This window comes from Schistocerca gregaria, chromosome 3, assembly GCF_023897955.1.
Source record: "Schistocerca gregaria isolate iqSchGreg1 chromosome 3, iqSchGreg1.2, whole genome shotgun sequence".
In the NCBI taxonomy this organism is placed as follows: Eukaryota; Metazoa; Arthropoda; class Insecta; order Orthoptera; family Acrididae; genus Schistocerca; species Schistocerca gregaria.
Window position 1 is genome coordinate 929333713 of NC_064922.1, and position 16785 is coordinate 929350497.

General features: G+C 44.9%; 1 protein-coding gene across 1 annotated transcript in view; it reads left to right on the forward strand.

Moving 5' to 3' along the window:
• Nucleotides 1-306: 306 nt before the first annotated feature.
• The window catches only part of LOC126355814 (DNA-binding protein D-ETS-4), a 144775-nt gene continuing 128296 nt past the window's right edge, over nt 307-16785 (forward strand). The window contains exon 1 of the mRNA XM_050006255.1: nt 307-571. Within this exon, the coding sequence (XP_049862212.1) occupies nt 533-571 (39 nt within the window). The 5' untranslated portion in view covers nt 307-532. The remainder of the gene's footprint in view (nt 572-16785) is intronic.

Below are 16785 nucleotides of genomic sequence, written 5' to 3' on the forward strand. Positions count from 1 at the left end.
TCCAATGCTATATCACCTGTAGACGATTGATCAAGATAGAGCGAATTATTTGCACAGGTAAACTAGTTAAACCTTAATGAGTACCCTTTGAAATCAGACACTTGTGTCATTATATCAGTTTCAGGCTCTAGACGATAGGATCAATGCCCTTCTTTTATAACTTAATCCGCCTTTTTCCAACCCTGCAGCACGTCTTACATCGTCAGTAATGCCTAGCCACCCCTCTTGTAAACATCCAGCGGATGACAGTCGTTTGTTTTCGTTTCGATCGCCGCAGTTTCTGCCAGGCGTCGCCGATTTATTAATCGTCCGCCGTTCTATTCCCAGAACGGCCAATATAGCAGGAGCAAGGCAAGACGAGGTCGGGAGCGAGCCGGCGCCGAACTCTGCCGAGCGCACCCGAGTGCGCCCGAACGCTACGTACCGTGTCTCGGCGGCCGCAGCGGCGGGTAGCAGTCGCAGGAAAGTGGCAGACAGAAGAGCCACGCAGCTTGAGCACAGACACAACACACACACACGGCCTGCAGCCACCATGTGCGACCTCATGTACTTCGACGCCCTGCGGGAGCCGGTGAGTTTATTTTATGGCCTATTGTGCTTCTTGTTTACCCTGAGGACAGGTGACTGCCCTGGAGGTTCTGCGTCATCGTAGCGGCACTCGGCGCTCTTCCACGTCGGTGCATTGTCGCGTTGCTGACTGCTTGAACACTTGATTATCCCTATTTCAGGTGGCACATCTCCGCCGACATACTTGCTGTGGGCATTTCGAAAAGCACGAGTCAGTTAGAGCTGCCCGCGCTATTTGAATGCGGCAGTGTTGTTGCTGTCATTATTGCTCTTTCTCTGCTTGTATCTTTTGCCGATTTCAGCAGAAATTCTTCAGATGCGCAGTTCTTCTTTGCAGCTACAGTGATACAGCAGTACAGTTATCAATAAGGTGCCAATCTGCCCACTTTTTGTTTTTTTTTGTGTTTGCTGTCGCAAAGCGATTCAGTTCGAAGAGGTTGAGGTGCACTGACCACAGGCATAGAGCGACATGTCAAACGAGCAACCACGTTCCACTTTCGTCTCAGCTGGGCCAGCAAGTGGCACAGTGATTTACTGTTTTCGAGGAAAAAAAACATCAGCAGTCGCGTGCATGTTGTGGAAGGATCTCTCGGAGGGCGTACCTCGTGGCGGCTTGCTGCGTTGTCGATGTCGTCGTTTTGTCGCTCCCGTCAAGGCTGCCCGACTGGAGAGAAAGGAGGTCACGACGGGCGCGCGCCATCTTGCTTCTTGGTGCTAGTTAGAGACGCAATACGGACACCTCGAACGCGGTACACACAGGAGCTGGTTGTCGGAGCGGAGGAGGGAACTGAGAGAGGAGGAGAATCGTGAAACTAACGCCGTTTCTTTCGGATCGCACGCTGCTCCGCGCCGGTCACAACGCTTGTCTCAGTCCGTGCACCTGTTGCATCATTCCTTCAAATATCTCGACGGGTGGGACGGGCAGTTGGTGACATGCCGAGGCCACATTCCAGGTCTGCAAGGTCGGGCACCTGACGCGGCTGTACTGCATAAAATGGACATTAAGACCAGCAAACATATTTACCGAAATAATGAAACAATACCGACGCAAAATTATTGCATTTTGAGGAATAATCACACGAATCGTACCCAGATCACAAAGATACGCATTTTCTTAATTTTGCGAGTTGTTTGGTGGTGAATTCAGTGGTTCTACCTTGTGCATGACCTAACTTTTATGAACAATGTTACTATCGACGACCTGATCGATCACAAGACAACAGACAACAAACATCGAAATGTTTACAATCGTACGAGAGTTCCACGCTGAGCACTTACGTAATAGCGTGGCGCACTCTCTCTCTCTTGTCAAAAACTTCTCTTCGTGGTAATTAACCGTCCCGTCGTCATTAAGCTCATTAAGGCGCGGGGCTATTAGAGTTGACGAGGACGGAGAAACACCTGCCTTTGAGAGGAAGCATCCCAACATTCCTCTACAGTGATAACAGGGGAAAAACTGAAATCCTTAATCTCGAGGCAGCTTCTCTTGAATATAAGTCAAACATCAGGAGATAGTGCCTTTTTCATCTTGTTGACAAACTATGTTGTTCACATTAAAATGTAGGACAGAAAAAACGCCACCTTATGCAACTCTGCTGATGCTTTCTGAGGAAGTATTTTCGCCGCCTTCTCTGAAGCTACAGCAATTACACTCATCGCCCAGCTTCAAGTGGCCTTAGGACTAGTGAATTATAGTCTACAGAATACAGATTAGAAAAAAATTGCGCCGGAGGCAGTTCATTAGGCTGTATTAGAAAGCAGAGCAGCCGTGGAGTTGCGAAGATAGTCGGGAGATAGAAGCTACTACTAGACTTCAAGTATGTTGGGCTGGCTCAATCAGAAATATCATTGCTCACGAAAGCTGGAACGATCGCTGGAAATCCCTGAGCTGGTTGGCACCTGTTGCACGAGACCGATGTAGGTAGGAGTGGCTGGCAACGTGTCGATCAGGGGCTCCGTATGGGAGCTGAGTCCTCTGTCCACGTGGACTACGCCGTTAAGAACCAACAGGGACGGCGGGACACGAGAGATCTAAACACAGACACCCCGTACCCCTGCTGCTACAGCTCTACTGTTGAATAATTGTGGATCTAACGCAACCATTTCCAACAGCGAAAACCGCGCAAATCTAATTTCTTTCTTGGTCATATCGATCCCTATCTAATACAGCTGAATCACCGTCAAAAACAACACTGAACGAATGAAATAATTGTTGTTGTTGTCTTCAGTCCTGAGACTGGTTTGATGCAGCTCTCCATGCTACTCTATCCTGTGCAAGCTGCTTCATCTCCCAGTACCTACTGCAACCTACATCCTTCTGAATCTGCTTAGTGTACTCATCTCTCGGTCTCCCTCTACGATTTTTACCCTCCACACTGCCCTCCAATGCTAAATTTGTGATCCCTTGATGCCTCAAAACATGTCCTACCAACCGATCCCTTCTTCTAGTCAAGTTGTGCCACAAACTTCTCTTCTCCCCAATCCTATTAAATACCTCCTCATTAGTTACGTGATCTATCCACCTTATCTTCAGTATTCTTCTGTAGCACCACATTTCGAAAGCTTCTATTCTCTTCTTGTCCAAACTAGTTATCGTCCATGTTTCACTTCCATACATGGCTACACTCCAAACAAATAAATTATGTACACACAATCGATCATCCATAAATACTTTCGACATACCCCCCACCCGCCTGTAACATTCTGGTACGTTTTCACTCCATTTCATTAACGCCACGTGGAACTAAAAGTGATGGAAGAAGGAAATTTAGAGAATACAGTGAGAAAATAAAATTACAATTAGGGGCGGAACTGTAATTCAATGTGGCACCTTCCGAATACGATGGATTACTGTGCCACCATACTGGCAGCAAACGACCCTCTTCACAAGGGGGACATAAACACATGTAAATTTCATTGTCTGTCTCTTTTTGAATGGAAACAGCCAAGTATTCTCCCGAAATTATCTGGGGCATCATCGAAAGCATTAACCTGAATGAGTGCAAAGGGATCCGAATCCCGTGTCTTCCAAATACATGAGTCCAGTGCCTTAAATGTTGAGGAACCTCTCTTGGTTTATCAGCAGTACGATCCATTGATCTTTCTGAACGTAGAGTAATAACTCAGGCTGAGAGAATGAAAAGCATAGTTTTGATCGTGTTCCTGAAGTGCACACATCAGATGTACTAATTATCAGATCATTTTCTCTAAGCTTCACAGCGTTTATAGACTGAAATGACATTGTTTTTAGCTTTCGTATTACAAAATGCACTCCACCATAAGATTAAGACGTCGAGACAACTTAATGCTGAAAGAATATTTCGGTATATCACGCTTATCTCTAAATCATGTGCTAAAGGCGGAGAGTCTGAATGTACCACTGTCTGTAGTTCGGTCTGGGAACATATTCCAGTGGACCATTCCACTGTTGAAACTCCATTAGATGCCCTGTGTCTACTTAGAAAACTGCCTTGGGCGATGCTTATGTAAGTCTGCTGAGTTGTTTTAATTTTCTTCTGCGCAGATAACGCGCAAGGCGATGGTAACCAAAGACGGTCTGTTCGTTCGTCTCATCCATTACACCCAGGTGACACTACGTTAATTAACTTTTTACTGGCAGAAACTGGAAAGAAGGTGCACATATAAGTAACCATGTAAATGTGCATAGGTGAAAACCGTCTGCGCAAAATGTCCTATGATTTAAGTAGTAAATAGTTGCTCTGTTTAGCATTGTCAAAAAAAGGAATTAGGGAATTGCTCAGTCCGACCTACTGAAGTACCTCCACACGTCTATTTGGCAGCATTTCTGAGATGGTATGCTTATGTAAACAATGAGGCCTCGCCTCCTCTGGCAGACGTTCCAGTCTTCAAAAAAATTATTTGCTTCAATCTATAGTCGCACTTCTATTTTGTTTAATGACTAACGATTTCGGTACCAAATACCACCACGAGGGCGACCTTTGGGCGGCTGTCCCCTAGCTCGCTTATCCAAGCAGGTGTGTCACGTACTCATCTTTCAGTCTCAATTTACAACATAGACGGAGCCGTCGCTAATGACTGCGCCTTGGCCAGAACTTCAAACACTAATCTCCTTTCCTTTCTTTTACACCCCCCCCCCCCCCCCCCCCACTTCCACCCACCCACCCAACGCTGTTTTTGAATACGAAGAATACGATCAGGCTATAGCGTCTTGTGTTCAGTTTAGCTGTTTTGCATTTCTCTTAAAATGCACACAAGTTGAATGTAGACCTACATGTCATGTTAAAACTGTTCGTCTCGATAAGCTATACAAAAACGCTTCACACACTACTCTGGGGTTACAGAAAGTCATGGGATTGCAAGACTTTGTGCACGAACTGACCTCTCGATTATGAGCCATAAAAGTTCAGTGGGGTTAATGGAGGGCGATCTGGGTGCCCAAATAGTTCGCTCAAATTGTCCGCGGTGTTCTTCAAACCAATCGCGAGCAATTGTGGCCCAGTGACATGGTGCACTGTTATCCATAAAATTTCCATCGTTGTTTTGGAACTTGAACACCATAAATGGCTGCAACATAAACAATTCTACTCAATGATCGGTTAAGTTGCACCAGAGGACAAAGTCCATTCCATGTAAACACAGCCAACAGCATGATGGAGCCACCACCAGCCTGCACAGCTTGGTTCCATGGCTCCGTGGACTCTGCGTCGCACTCGAACCACGCCAACTGGAGTGGTGACTCATCTGACCAGGACACCGTTTTGCACTTGTCTAGGGTCCAACCAGTACGGTCACGAGTCCAGGAGAGACGCTGCAGGCGATGTCGTGCTGTTAACAAAAACACTCGCGTCGGTCGTCTGCTGCCACAGCCCATTAACGCCAAATTTCGCCACACTGTCGTAACGGATACGTTCGCCATACACCGCACATCGATTTCTGTGGTAATTTCACGCAGTGTTGCTTGTCTGTTGGCACTGACAATACTGCCAGACGCCGCTGCTCTCGGTCGTTAAGTGAATGCCGTTGGCTACTGCGTTGTTCGTGGTGAGAGGTAATGCGTGAAATTAAGTAGTCTCGACACACTATTGACACTGTGGATCTCGGAATATTGAATTCCCTTACGTTTTCGGAAATTGAATGTCCCATGCGTCTAGCTCCAACTACCACCCGGGATCAAAATCTTTTAATTCCTGTCGTGCGACCATAATCACGTCGGAAACATTTTTTCAAATGGATCAACTGAGTACAAATGACAGCTTGTCAATGCAGTGCCCTTTTACACTTTGTGTACGCGATACTACCGCCATGTGCATATCGCTATCCCATGACTTTCGTCCCCTCAGTGTATATTCTCACACCCAAACGAACACATACACACGCACACTATAAGTTGTCCCCCCCCCCCCCCCTGATATTACCGGCGTGTTCAGAGGGTTAGCTGCCCTCTGTAGTAAAAAGAAAAAAAACTGAGTTAATGAATCGACGACGAATTGAGACGGGTGTCTTGTGACGTCCGCCCCGAGCAGATGAAACGAGAAAAATGAGATTAAAAAAAAATAGCTGAATGGTCAGCGTGACGGACTGCCGTCCTAAGGGGCCCGGGTTCGATTCCCGGCTGCGTCGGGGATTTTCTCCGCTCAGGGACTGGGTGTTGTCTTTATCACCATTTCATCCCCATCGGGCGCGCAGGTCGCCCAATCTGGCGTCAAATGTAATGAGACCTCCGCCAAGGCGGCCGGACTTGCCCCGTAAGGGGCCTCCCGGCCAATGACGCCAAACGCTCATTTCCACTAAGAGTTCATATTTTGCATAGGACGTATTGTCTCAGAAATAAAGGGTGCCCCATTGCTCCGGTTACCACCAAGGGCTACAGGAGGCTTTGACTGGTTGTATGTCAAATACTGTAGCCGGTAATTAATTCCTACATACGCAGTTCTTCTCTGCCCTTTCCCCAGTTCATGATGATTCAGCTCAAAATGAAAACCGAAATCTGAAATAGGCCAGGTAAAAAAATAAATGATCCGAAACACGACTGTGCTGAAAATAACCAAAGTTTCACAACGGCCCTTCCTAACCATTCTTGCCACTCCCTCCTAAGCTGCTCAGAGCTTCCCACTCCGTACAATGGCTCTGGCACTTACGTGAGAATTTCTTTTTCACTTAGCTACAACCTCAGTATTATTATTAAAGTGTATTGTTTTTCAGTCAGTCAGCAACGACTACAGTACACGAAACATAAAGTTGTATAACGATTTGGTGTGGAAATTGTGATCATGCATTCAATCCTCACTTTAGCTTCTTTTCTGTTTTACACTAGCTCACTATTTTAATAAGTAATGGGAGATATCAGTTGTGGACTTCGCCAAGAAAACATTTCCGCATTTTTCTTTCCGCCTCTATTTAAGAAATTATTTTAATTTTATTCTGGTTGTTTTTTTATTTTTTATTTATTTTTACTTTTAATGTGCTCTAGGTTGTGTTACTTTCCCTGAATGACCCATTCCAGCATCCATCAGTAATGGGTTTTGGAAAATTCAAAAACTATGACGGTCAGAAAGTGGTATGAACTCGAATACTTGTTCAACGTTTTTGTCACTGCTGTGTTGGAGTGCCGGCGAGAGACTATGCTCCGTATTCAGAAGGCTTGTCTACTTGCTGACATACTATTCATTTTAGAAGACAAAGAAACAAAGAGTATGATGTGAGTAAAGATGACGTAAAATGTACGATCCTTCCTTACATTATTATGGAGAAATTTTAATCATGTTATCAGTTTGTTTGGTTCATCCGGGTTTCTTAAGTTGTTAGCAAGCCAGTCTTTTCCCTGGATACTTCAGCTTCCTCCTTGTTATTCTATCCAGGTTTCCGACTATTTTCATTATTTTCACAATTTTAGTGTGCGTGCATGTGTGTGAATGAGTAGCGCTGTAGCTGAATGTGCATTCTACGCGTTTTGACTTTTACAAGTCTTCATTACAATTGACTAGGACTATTTTAACAAAATGTTACTATCCTCGCTGTTTCCCTAAAGAGTCGGAGATTTTCTCCGTTCGATGACTGGGTGTTGTGTTGTCCTTATCTTCGTGCCGTCACAACTGACACGAAAATCGCTTGCATGGTGTCACATGACAAGTCTAAGCCTCTGCAGCTTCGTACCAGGATGCAGCTCGGCCCCAACGAACCTTCGGAATCGTCAAAACACACTGTCGCATCTTATACTGTTGAGACGGCTGTATGGGCACCTCCGGAAAGCCAATTAATGAAAAAAGCATCCTCGCAGTAGAGCGTCTTAACCAGCCCACCAATCCATCCAAACACACACACACACACACACACACACACACACACACAGCTTAGTTCCTCTGCTTGTAGTACAACAGTGGTATTCTTCACAGCATTCGTTGAATTTGAGTTCATAGAACCCAAGTACAGAGTCGACCAACATCGTCGTGCAGAGTGTCAAGTGCTTAAGGAACATTTGAGGAAGAAATGAGTGACCATTTAAGAGTTGTGCCTCCTCTGTACCAAAAGCCTATCCCAGCTATGTAAGGCTACGGGAAGGAATACTCAATGTTCTTGTTCAACGATTCATCCTAACATTCGCCAAGGGTGATTCGAGACAGGAGAGAAGCAGGAAAATTAGAGTGGAGCCTAGCGTCTCATCGACACTTCTTTTCTTATGAAGCACAGACTGGTCACGAGGACTGGAAACTGAATTTGAAGTGATCTTAATGTAGACACGTGTAGATAGTGTATGGACATGTAGATAGGTGTGAACATTCTCTGCAGCTGGTCCACTTGGAGCCTCATACTGAAAACTTTACTAATATCCTCAGTAGTCCTAGGAATATTTACTATTATCATTTATGCATAACCGAAGTTTTCAAGTGTGTATCATCGGGTCAGCACAAATCGAAACATGATCGTGGTTCTCTACGCTATGTGATAGTTTTGCCTAAGCAAACTGCGTAGGAACTGAACATATATAGTGATGGCGCAAGAAGAAAATGTCTCGGGCGTCTGTGTAATACCTGGAAGTTGGCGATTGTTGCGGTGACCTTTAATTTTGCCTTTTCTTTTTACTAGTCGAGTTACTCGCTTGTTACCCTGTAGAGGAAATACCACGCAAAGAACATGCCGGCACCGCCGGTGAAAAGCGTCGAGTCACGGATGCCAGAGCAATTAGATTCCGCAGGAGACTCGTCTAGCAACAGTTGCGACTGATCTCCTGCGAGCGTTTCAAGTCCTCTGATCTCGCCGTTTGTTTTAACAGACTCGAGTTCATCTCGAACCTTTTACGTTGTAAGTGGTTCCTCGGTCCTTCCGTTCAATTTTGTGAATGGCTCCGTTGGACCCATTCGTTCACAACATCCACCTAATGTGAGTGTCCGCTTATATGACTGTAAAAAAAAAAATGGTAATCTGGAAATTAGGAATGTTCGTTTCCGCTTACAAATCTCAAAAATTATTAATTTTTTATTATAGCTATTTCCCTCCTTTATGCCTGTCTACTGTATTTGTTATCGCACTGAAAATTGGGACCATACGAACGGGAGAAAATACAGTATGTCCCTGTCGTCGTTTTACGTTTGCTTGTGTATTGTATGACTTAGACACCGTTCTTACTCGCTTGGAGTTTTTATGGTTCAAATGGCTCTGAGCTCTATGGGACTCAACATCTAAGGTCATTAGTCCCCTAGAACTTAGAACTACTTAAATCTCACTAACCTAAGGACATCACACACATCCATGCCCGAGGCAGGATTCGAACCTGCGACCGTAGCAGTCACGCGGTTCCGGACTGAAGTGCCTAGAACCGCACGGCCACCGCTGCCGGCGGAGTTTTTATGGCAATTGGAGTTTCAGATTTCTGCCTGAAGACGAATAGCACTCGAAGTGCATTCTTGAAAAAGAAAATATAAAATATATTTCGATAACTGTAACCGGAATCTATCATGTTTACTAATTACGTGAAGACTGTGACCTATCTCACATCAAACTACTATGAACTTGATACTTACCATACTCGTAGTACTGAAAGTTTATCTAGGGTGTCGAAGAAAGCACTCCCTCATTTTAAAATTAAATAACACGAAAATAAAGATCGCCAGACGAATGCAACAAACGGTATGTTTATTGTGAAACTTGTAAGAACTTTAAAAGGAAGTTTCGAAACAGTTGTTACAAACGTTGCTGCGGCGCTATACAGCTCGTATCAGCGTGCATAAAGATGGTGATGGTGGTTAGTGTTTAACGTCCCATCGAAAACGAGGTCATTAGAGACGGAGCACAAGCTCGGGTTAGGGAAGGATTGGGAAGGAAAGCGGCCGTGCCCTTTCAAAGGAACCATCCCGGCGTTTGCCTGAAACGATTTAGGGAAATCACGGAAAACCTAAATCAGGATGGCTGGAGATGGGATTGAACCGTCGTCCTCCCGAATGCGAGTCCAGTGTGGTAACCACTGCGCCACCTCGCTCGATCGTGCATAAAGAAACCCGTCCTCTGCAGACACACCTTGCCGTCACATCACAGCCTTTTGAGAACGTCTACCACTCGCAGTACAAAGGTGTTACAAATGAGCAATGAAATTCGTCATTTCATCTTATATTGTCTCTAGAGAAATAGATTCACTTGCCACAAAGATTAACTGTGCAAGCTCGTCCAGCGTGGCGGGACAGTTGCGATAGACACTGTTTTTCAAAGTGCCGCACAAAAAAAGTAGTGGCAAGGAATCACATTGGGTGAATATAGAGACCAGACCACGACTACACGCGTAATTTCGGGATTTCGAAGGATACATCAAGAAAGTGAATCACTCGGTACATGGTCCATCATCCAGCGCTTGCTGTTTGGCGACAATTGGGCAAATTGCAACGTACCATTCACTTGACACCAATTCTCGCATGAAAAAAAGGACCGATAATGCCTCTACTGTCCGACCCCGGTAGCTGAGTGGTCAGCGCGACAGAATGTCAATCCTAAGAGACCGGGTTCGATCCCCGGCTGGGTCGGAGGTTTTCTCCGCTGAGGGACTGAGTGTTGTGATATCCTAATAACCATCATTTCATTCTCATCGACGCGCAAGTCGCCGAAGTGGCGTCAAATCGAAAGACTTGCACCCGGCGAACGGTGTACCCGACGGGAGGCCCTAGTCACACGACATTTACATTTATTTTATGCCTCTACTGCATACCGTAGGTCGAACAGTAACTTAGGATGAAAGCTGTGGTTTCGCTTCACTCAAATGGGATTTTTTCGGAACCTCTAGATGTTCTGTTTAATCACGAGAACATTCAGTTGAAAGAGTGTGCTTTACTTGTGAACCAGATGCAGCCAGCATCAAATCTTTTGTGATATAGCGCACGCTGGTATCACCCGGTCACTTTGGATTTTTAATGGAAACATGTGCGGACTATTTCTCGGAACTTTATGCGTTCTGGAACACTTCAAACCGTCTCTGCTGTAATTCTTCAGACGGATTTCCTTGGGTGTTGCTAAAGAAATCTAAAAGCTGGGAACGTTTCCAGTTGTCCGGGTAACTGCAGCTGGCCGGGGACCAACATTTCCCACTTGATCACCAGCCACGAAACCACCCACAAGGAAGTCCAAAAGGAAACACTCCCCCCCCCCCCCCTATCCCCCAGATCCCCTCACCGTTCCTCTTCTAGAAGTGATTTCCTGTGATTCCCCTAAACGTCCCGATGATTGCAGCGGGACAATACTATGGCGTGTCGAAACTGACAGACTTATTTGTATCAAAATGGCGATTTTAGAGTCGCGGACTCCTTCCATCCGCCCCCCCCCCTACCGACGCCTACCGCCCTGGATACATATCTGCTAACACCCAGGCCACGTTACTTGTCCGTTCGAATTGGTGAAAAGCTTGAGACTGACTCCTTTGGAATATTATATTGTGTTTGAAATATTGTTGTTCAAATGGCTCAAAGCAATGTGGGACTTGAAATTTGAGGTCATCAGTCCCCTAGACTTACAAGGGAACCTCCCCATCGCACCCCAGTCAGATTTAGTTATAAGTTGGCGCAGTGGATTGGCCTTGAAAAACTGAACACAGATCAATAGAGAAAACACGAAGAAGTTGTGTGAAACTATGAAAAAAATAAGCGAAATATACAAACTGAGTAGTCCATGCGCAAGATAGGCAATATCAAGGATAATGTGAGCTCAGGAGCGCCGTGGTTCTGTGGGTGGCGTGATCAGATGCGGAACGAGGGGTCCTTGGTTCAAGTCCTCCCTCGAGTGAAAAGTTTTATTTTTTATTATCAGACAACTATCAAAGTTCAGGCACTCACACATAATCAACTTTGCTCTCCAAAATTACAGGACATGTTCAGATTTGCTTGGACATATGCAAGATTTGGCGGTCTACACACGGAAAAACTTGAAAACGTTAAAAATATATGTTTTCACGGAGCACAGGGAAAACTGTGCGACTGTGAAACTGTTGCATTCATTTGTTGCAGTTTATGTGTCAAACTCTTATGTTTTCATCAATTTTTTGTGAGTGATTATCACATCCACAAGAAAACTTAAAAAGGGGCCAAGATAGAAGAATCTTTTTACCCATTTACCAGGTGTACAAGTTAGGTGGGTCGACAACATATGCCGTCACGAGTGTCGTATAGAATATATCGGACGTGTTTTCCTGTGGAGGAATCGGTTGACCTATGACCTTGCGATCAAATGTTTTCGGTTCCCATTGGAGAGGTACGTCCTTTCGTCTACTAATCGCACGGTTTTGAGGTGCGGTCGCGAAACACAGACAACTTTTTACAGTGAACAGAGACGTCAATGAACGAAAGGACAGATCATAACTTTGCGAAAATAAAAAAAGTAAACTTTTCACTCGAGGAAAGACTTCAACCAAGTACCTCTCGTTCCACAGCTGCTCACGCTAACCACGGGACAACGGAGCTGCTTCTCTCAAATTATCCTTGATGTTGCCTATCTTGCGCATGGACTACTCAGTTTGTATATTTTGCTTATTTTTTTCATAGTTCCACACAACTTCTTCCTGTTTTCTCGATTGATCTGTGTTGAGTTTTTCAAGACCTATCCACTGTGCCAACTTATAACTAAATTTGAGGGGGCTGCGATGGGGAGGTTCCCTTGTTAGAACTGCTTAAACCTAACTAACCTAAGAACATCACACATATCCATGCCCGAGGCAGGATTCGAACCTCCGACCGTAGCAGCAGTGCGGTTCTGGACTTAAGCCCCTAGAACCGCTCGGGCACAGCGGCCGGCAAATGTTGTTGTAATACATTGTTCTAACCTGTGGTATTCCAGTACCAGGAGCACACGTTGCTCAGTGGACTATATGATTTCAAGCTCTTTCTTCGAAAATTACTACCGCTTCCACAATAAACGAACCGTTTGTTGCATTCTTTTATCGATATTTGTCTTCAAGTTGCGTAACTTTAAGATCAGGGTGTCTCTTGTTGGACACCCTATACGTATGAATGAAATAGGTGCTCGCCGCTGTGACCGAGCAATTCTAGGAGTTTTTCCTCTCTACATATGAACTGAAACTGTGGTTCGGAGTCCACGCTAAACTGGAAGTTTTCCTGTAATTGCCCGGGTGAGTGAGTTCAATAGGACCATGCCGAGCAATGCACTTGAGGTGTTCTAACCTGCGTTCGGCCCGAGGACGCTACGCTTGCTGGCTGACTCTGGGTTCTCTCCAGCCGCGTCTCCCAAGCCTGATAGAGAACGTAGCTGCGCCGAGAACGGCCAGTAAACAAGATCCTGGACGCAGCGAGGCGGCAAAGGTCACGAGATAGGCGCTGCCGACGACGCAGTCAACTGTCCGCTGGTGACCGCGTATAAAACTGCGCTGCCTTCCGCGGAGTTCCCTGATCGAGGGACGAATAGAACCAATCCAAATAGAGACGCAACACTCTGAATTTAGACGGTTCTATAAGGCAGTAGTTCAGGGAGGACCTGATCCCAAAACACAAATCTGAGCGATACAGCGGTCGTTGTACGACTCGTCACGAAGTCCTTTGTAGCGAGGCTTTTTTGTTGTAACGAAATTAGCACTATCAATGTCGATGTTATTGCAAGACATAGTTATAGACGCTACCTTTTTCCTCTGGACACAGCTGAAATGTTTAGTTCAGCATATCAATTTGTCGCAAAGCTTCAATTTTATAAAAAAAACAGAATAACGTTTCAGTTTCATGCCACGGAGAACGAGAAACTAGATTGTGACTTCCTCTGTTGGTGAAACGTTTATACGTTTCTGAAACTACATCGTTTTGTACGTGTTCGTGAACAGAACAGTCCAATGTCCGACAATATGTAAAAGTCAAACGATGGGTAGTCAGAATATTTATGCGAGTAAAGCTAAATTATACTCTGCTACCTCCTTTCGTGCACCGCGCATGCGCAGCTTTTCAGTTGATATTATCACTTTCTATAAGCTCCAATGAAACCGACGGTTTTCTATATTTGTTAATTACAGAAACAAAAATTCGAATCAGTGCACAGGCATTAGTATCAAAATACAAAGACACAGTTTTTAAATACTTTAATTCCTGGAAATATTGTTTGGTACTAAAAAAAGTTACTTACAACGAGCACTTCACTCTCTGAATTATCTGTCTAAATAATACGACGTTCTACATCGCTAAAATTAAGCATAAGATGGTAATTTCCGGGCCAGTTGTCCAGTACGAATAAAAATACTGTGACCAACATAATTTGCGTATGGATATAATTTTTTAGCTACTCGTATACGAGATGATGTCAAATTGACCTAACCAGTAATAAAAATCAGTTGTAAAAGAGGCTACATTTGGAAATATACACAATATCTTAAAAATTAATACCTGAGATGAAAGAGGGATACTTTTAGCATTACTTGCCTCGCGAGGTAGCCGCGCGATCTAGGGCGCCTTGTCACGGTCCACGCGTCTCTCCACGTCGGAGGTTCGAGACCTCCCACGGGCATGGGTGTGCGTCTTGTTAGTTAGTTTAAGTTAGTTAGTTTAAGTTAGATTAAGTAGTGCGTAAGCTTAGGGACCGATGACCTCAGCAGTTTGGTCCCATAAGACCCTACCACAAATTTCCAATTTTTTATCATTTCTTCCTCGGGAAAAGAGAGAGAGAACTAAGCGAGAAAGACCTACGAAGAGATAAACAGACAATGCTGTGGAACTTACTTAAAGAGTAATCAGTGAAGTGCAGAAGAACAAGAATTACTGGTGATCGACCTCTTACTGACTATGGGATCTACTGTTGTATAAGAGTGGTGAAGAGAGGACCAACGGCTTTTCTATATCAATGATTGGAATCTACATGAGTACATGAGTATGCGACGGATGATAAGTGATACATTACTGTTACTTCAGAGTGTGGGTTAGACGTTACTGACAGGATGTTCCGACCAGTTTTCCAGTTGGGTGCGATTTCAGAGTGATATGGAGGCAGCAGCGGGAGAAGAGGTCGGTGCAAGGAGCAGTCCACCACGCAGCACGCGAGTCATCAGTGTGACGTCAAAGACACGTGCCTTTGGGTCAACGGTAAACACACCGTGACACCGACTATCTCGTGTCGCTTTTTCCGTTCTTTTGCCTCATGCGCTTGATCACTGACCTGCTCGTACAAACGGCTTTACAGTTCACTGCTGTTTAACGTGTTGCGTCAGGCGTGTCATAAGATAAATCACAGGAAAATACTTGTATGCAACTCTGTCATTCACTTGATCAACTTCAAAAGTAAGAAAATTCTGCTCTCCAGTTTGTTAATGAGCACCTATCTGTCAACCGTTTCTTCTTACTTTGGTTCATTTTCAGTGTTGTGTGTTGGGGTGAATGACATTATAAGATATACCATACATATTAATGTTTTCTTTTTTTTTTTTGCTTTTCTTGAGTCCGTAGCTACCAGAAACCCAATGAAAAAGTGGTTCAAATGGCTCTGAGCACTATGGGACTCAACTGCTGTAGTCATTAGTCCCCTAGAACTTAGAACTACTTAAACCTAACTAACCAAAGGACATCACACACATCCATGCCCGAGGCAGGATTCGAACCTCCGACAGTAGCAGTCGCACGGTTTCGGACTGCGCGCCTAGAACCGCGAGACCACCGCGGCCGCCAAACCGAATGACAACACTCAGTTATGCCTTTTATCATCAGTTTAGCTTCTCTCCCGGCATATCCCAGTTGGCTTTATTCTCTACAATGCTCTCCAGTATCTCTGTCACACTGCAAACTATCTATGCTTTTCTCGTCTTATTACTACTTTGTTTTCTCCTTGCCATCACAACTGACAATCTTACCCTATTATTTCAAGCTCTTCCTCTGATCAGTATCGATTCATTTTGTCCTGTTTTTCAAAACAGCTTCCACTCGTCTCGGAATGGAGTCCTGTACATTCTCCAAGGGAATCTTGTAGAAGTCTTAGTGACAGGTTCAGGTAATAACGATGGAGCTGGACAGCAATCACACACCATTCTCTCCAAAGTAGCCCAGGAGGTTCAACAGTATTGAGATCTCATGACGGTGATGGCCAGGGCAGATGCGATAATTCATTCTCGTGCTCTCAAAACCAGTCCTGGACGATGCGGGCCGTGTCGGCTTGGACCACAGGATCACCATTTGGAAACAAATTTTGTGCCATGGGATGGATCTGATCCCCAAAACGGTCACATAATCCTTAGGACAAAAACATTGTACCATGGGATGAACCTTTTCGCCAAAATTGTCACAAAGCCTTTGGAAACAAACATTGGGGTGGACTGGTCGTCAAAACGGTCAGTTAATCCTCGGAAAACAGACATTGTACCGCGGGATGGACATGGTCAGTCAAAATGGTCACATAATGTTTGGCAGTAATGTGACCCTGGAGGGCGCCCATGGTGCCCTCGGAATATCACGATATGGCTGCCCAAATCATGACTGAACCCCCTTTGTGTTTCACTCTTGGCTTGTAAACTCAGCCAGAAGTTTGAATCATGATTGATCCGACTGGATGACTTTCTTCCAATGCTCCATGCTCCATAGTCCACGTTTTAGGCTTCGGCACCGTGTTATTCTGTTAAGGGTATTTGCGTCACTCATGAGTAGTTTTGCAATCCCAGGTCGCCTTGTAATTCCCTGCTTACGGAACACTATTCATATTGTCTTGGTACTGACAGGATTCGCAGGGGACCTTTGCAGCTGCCGCCCTCTTTCTCTTCGTCACAGTCCTCTTCAGTGATCGTCTGTCACATAC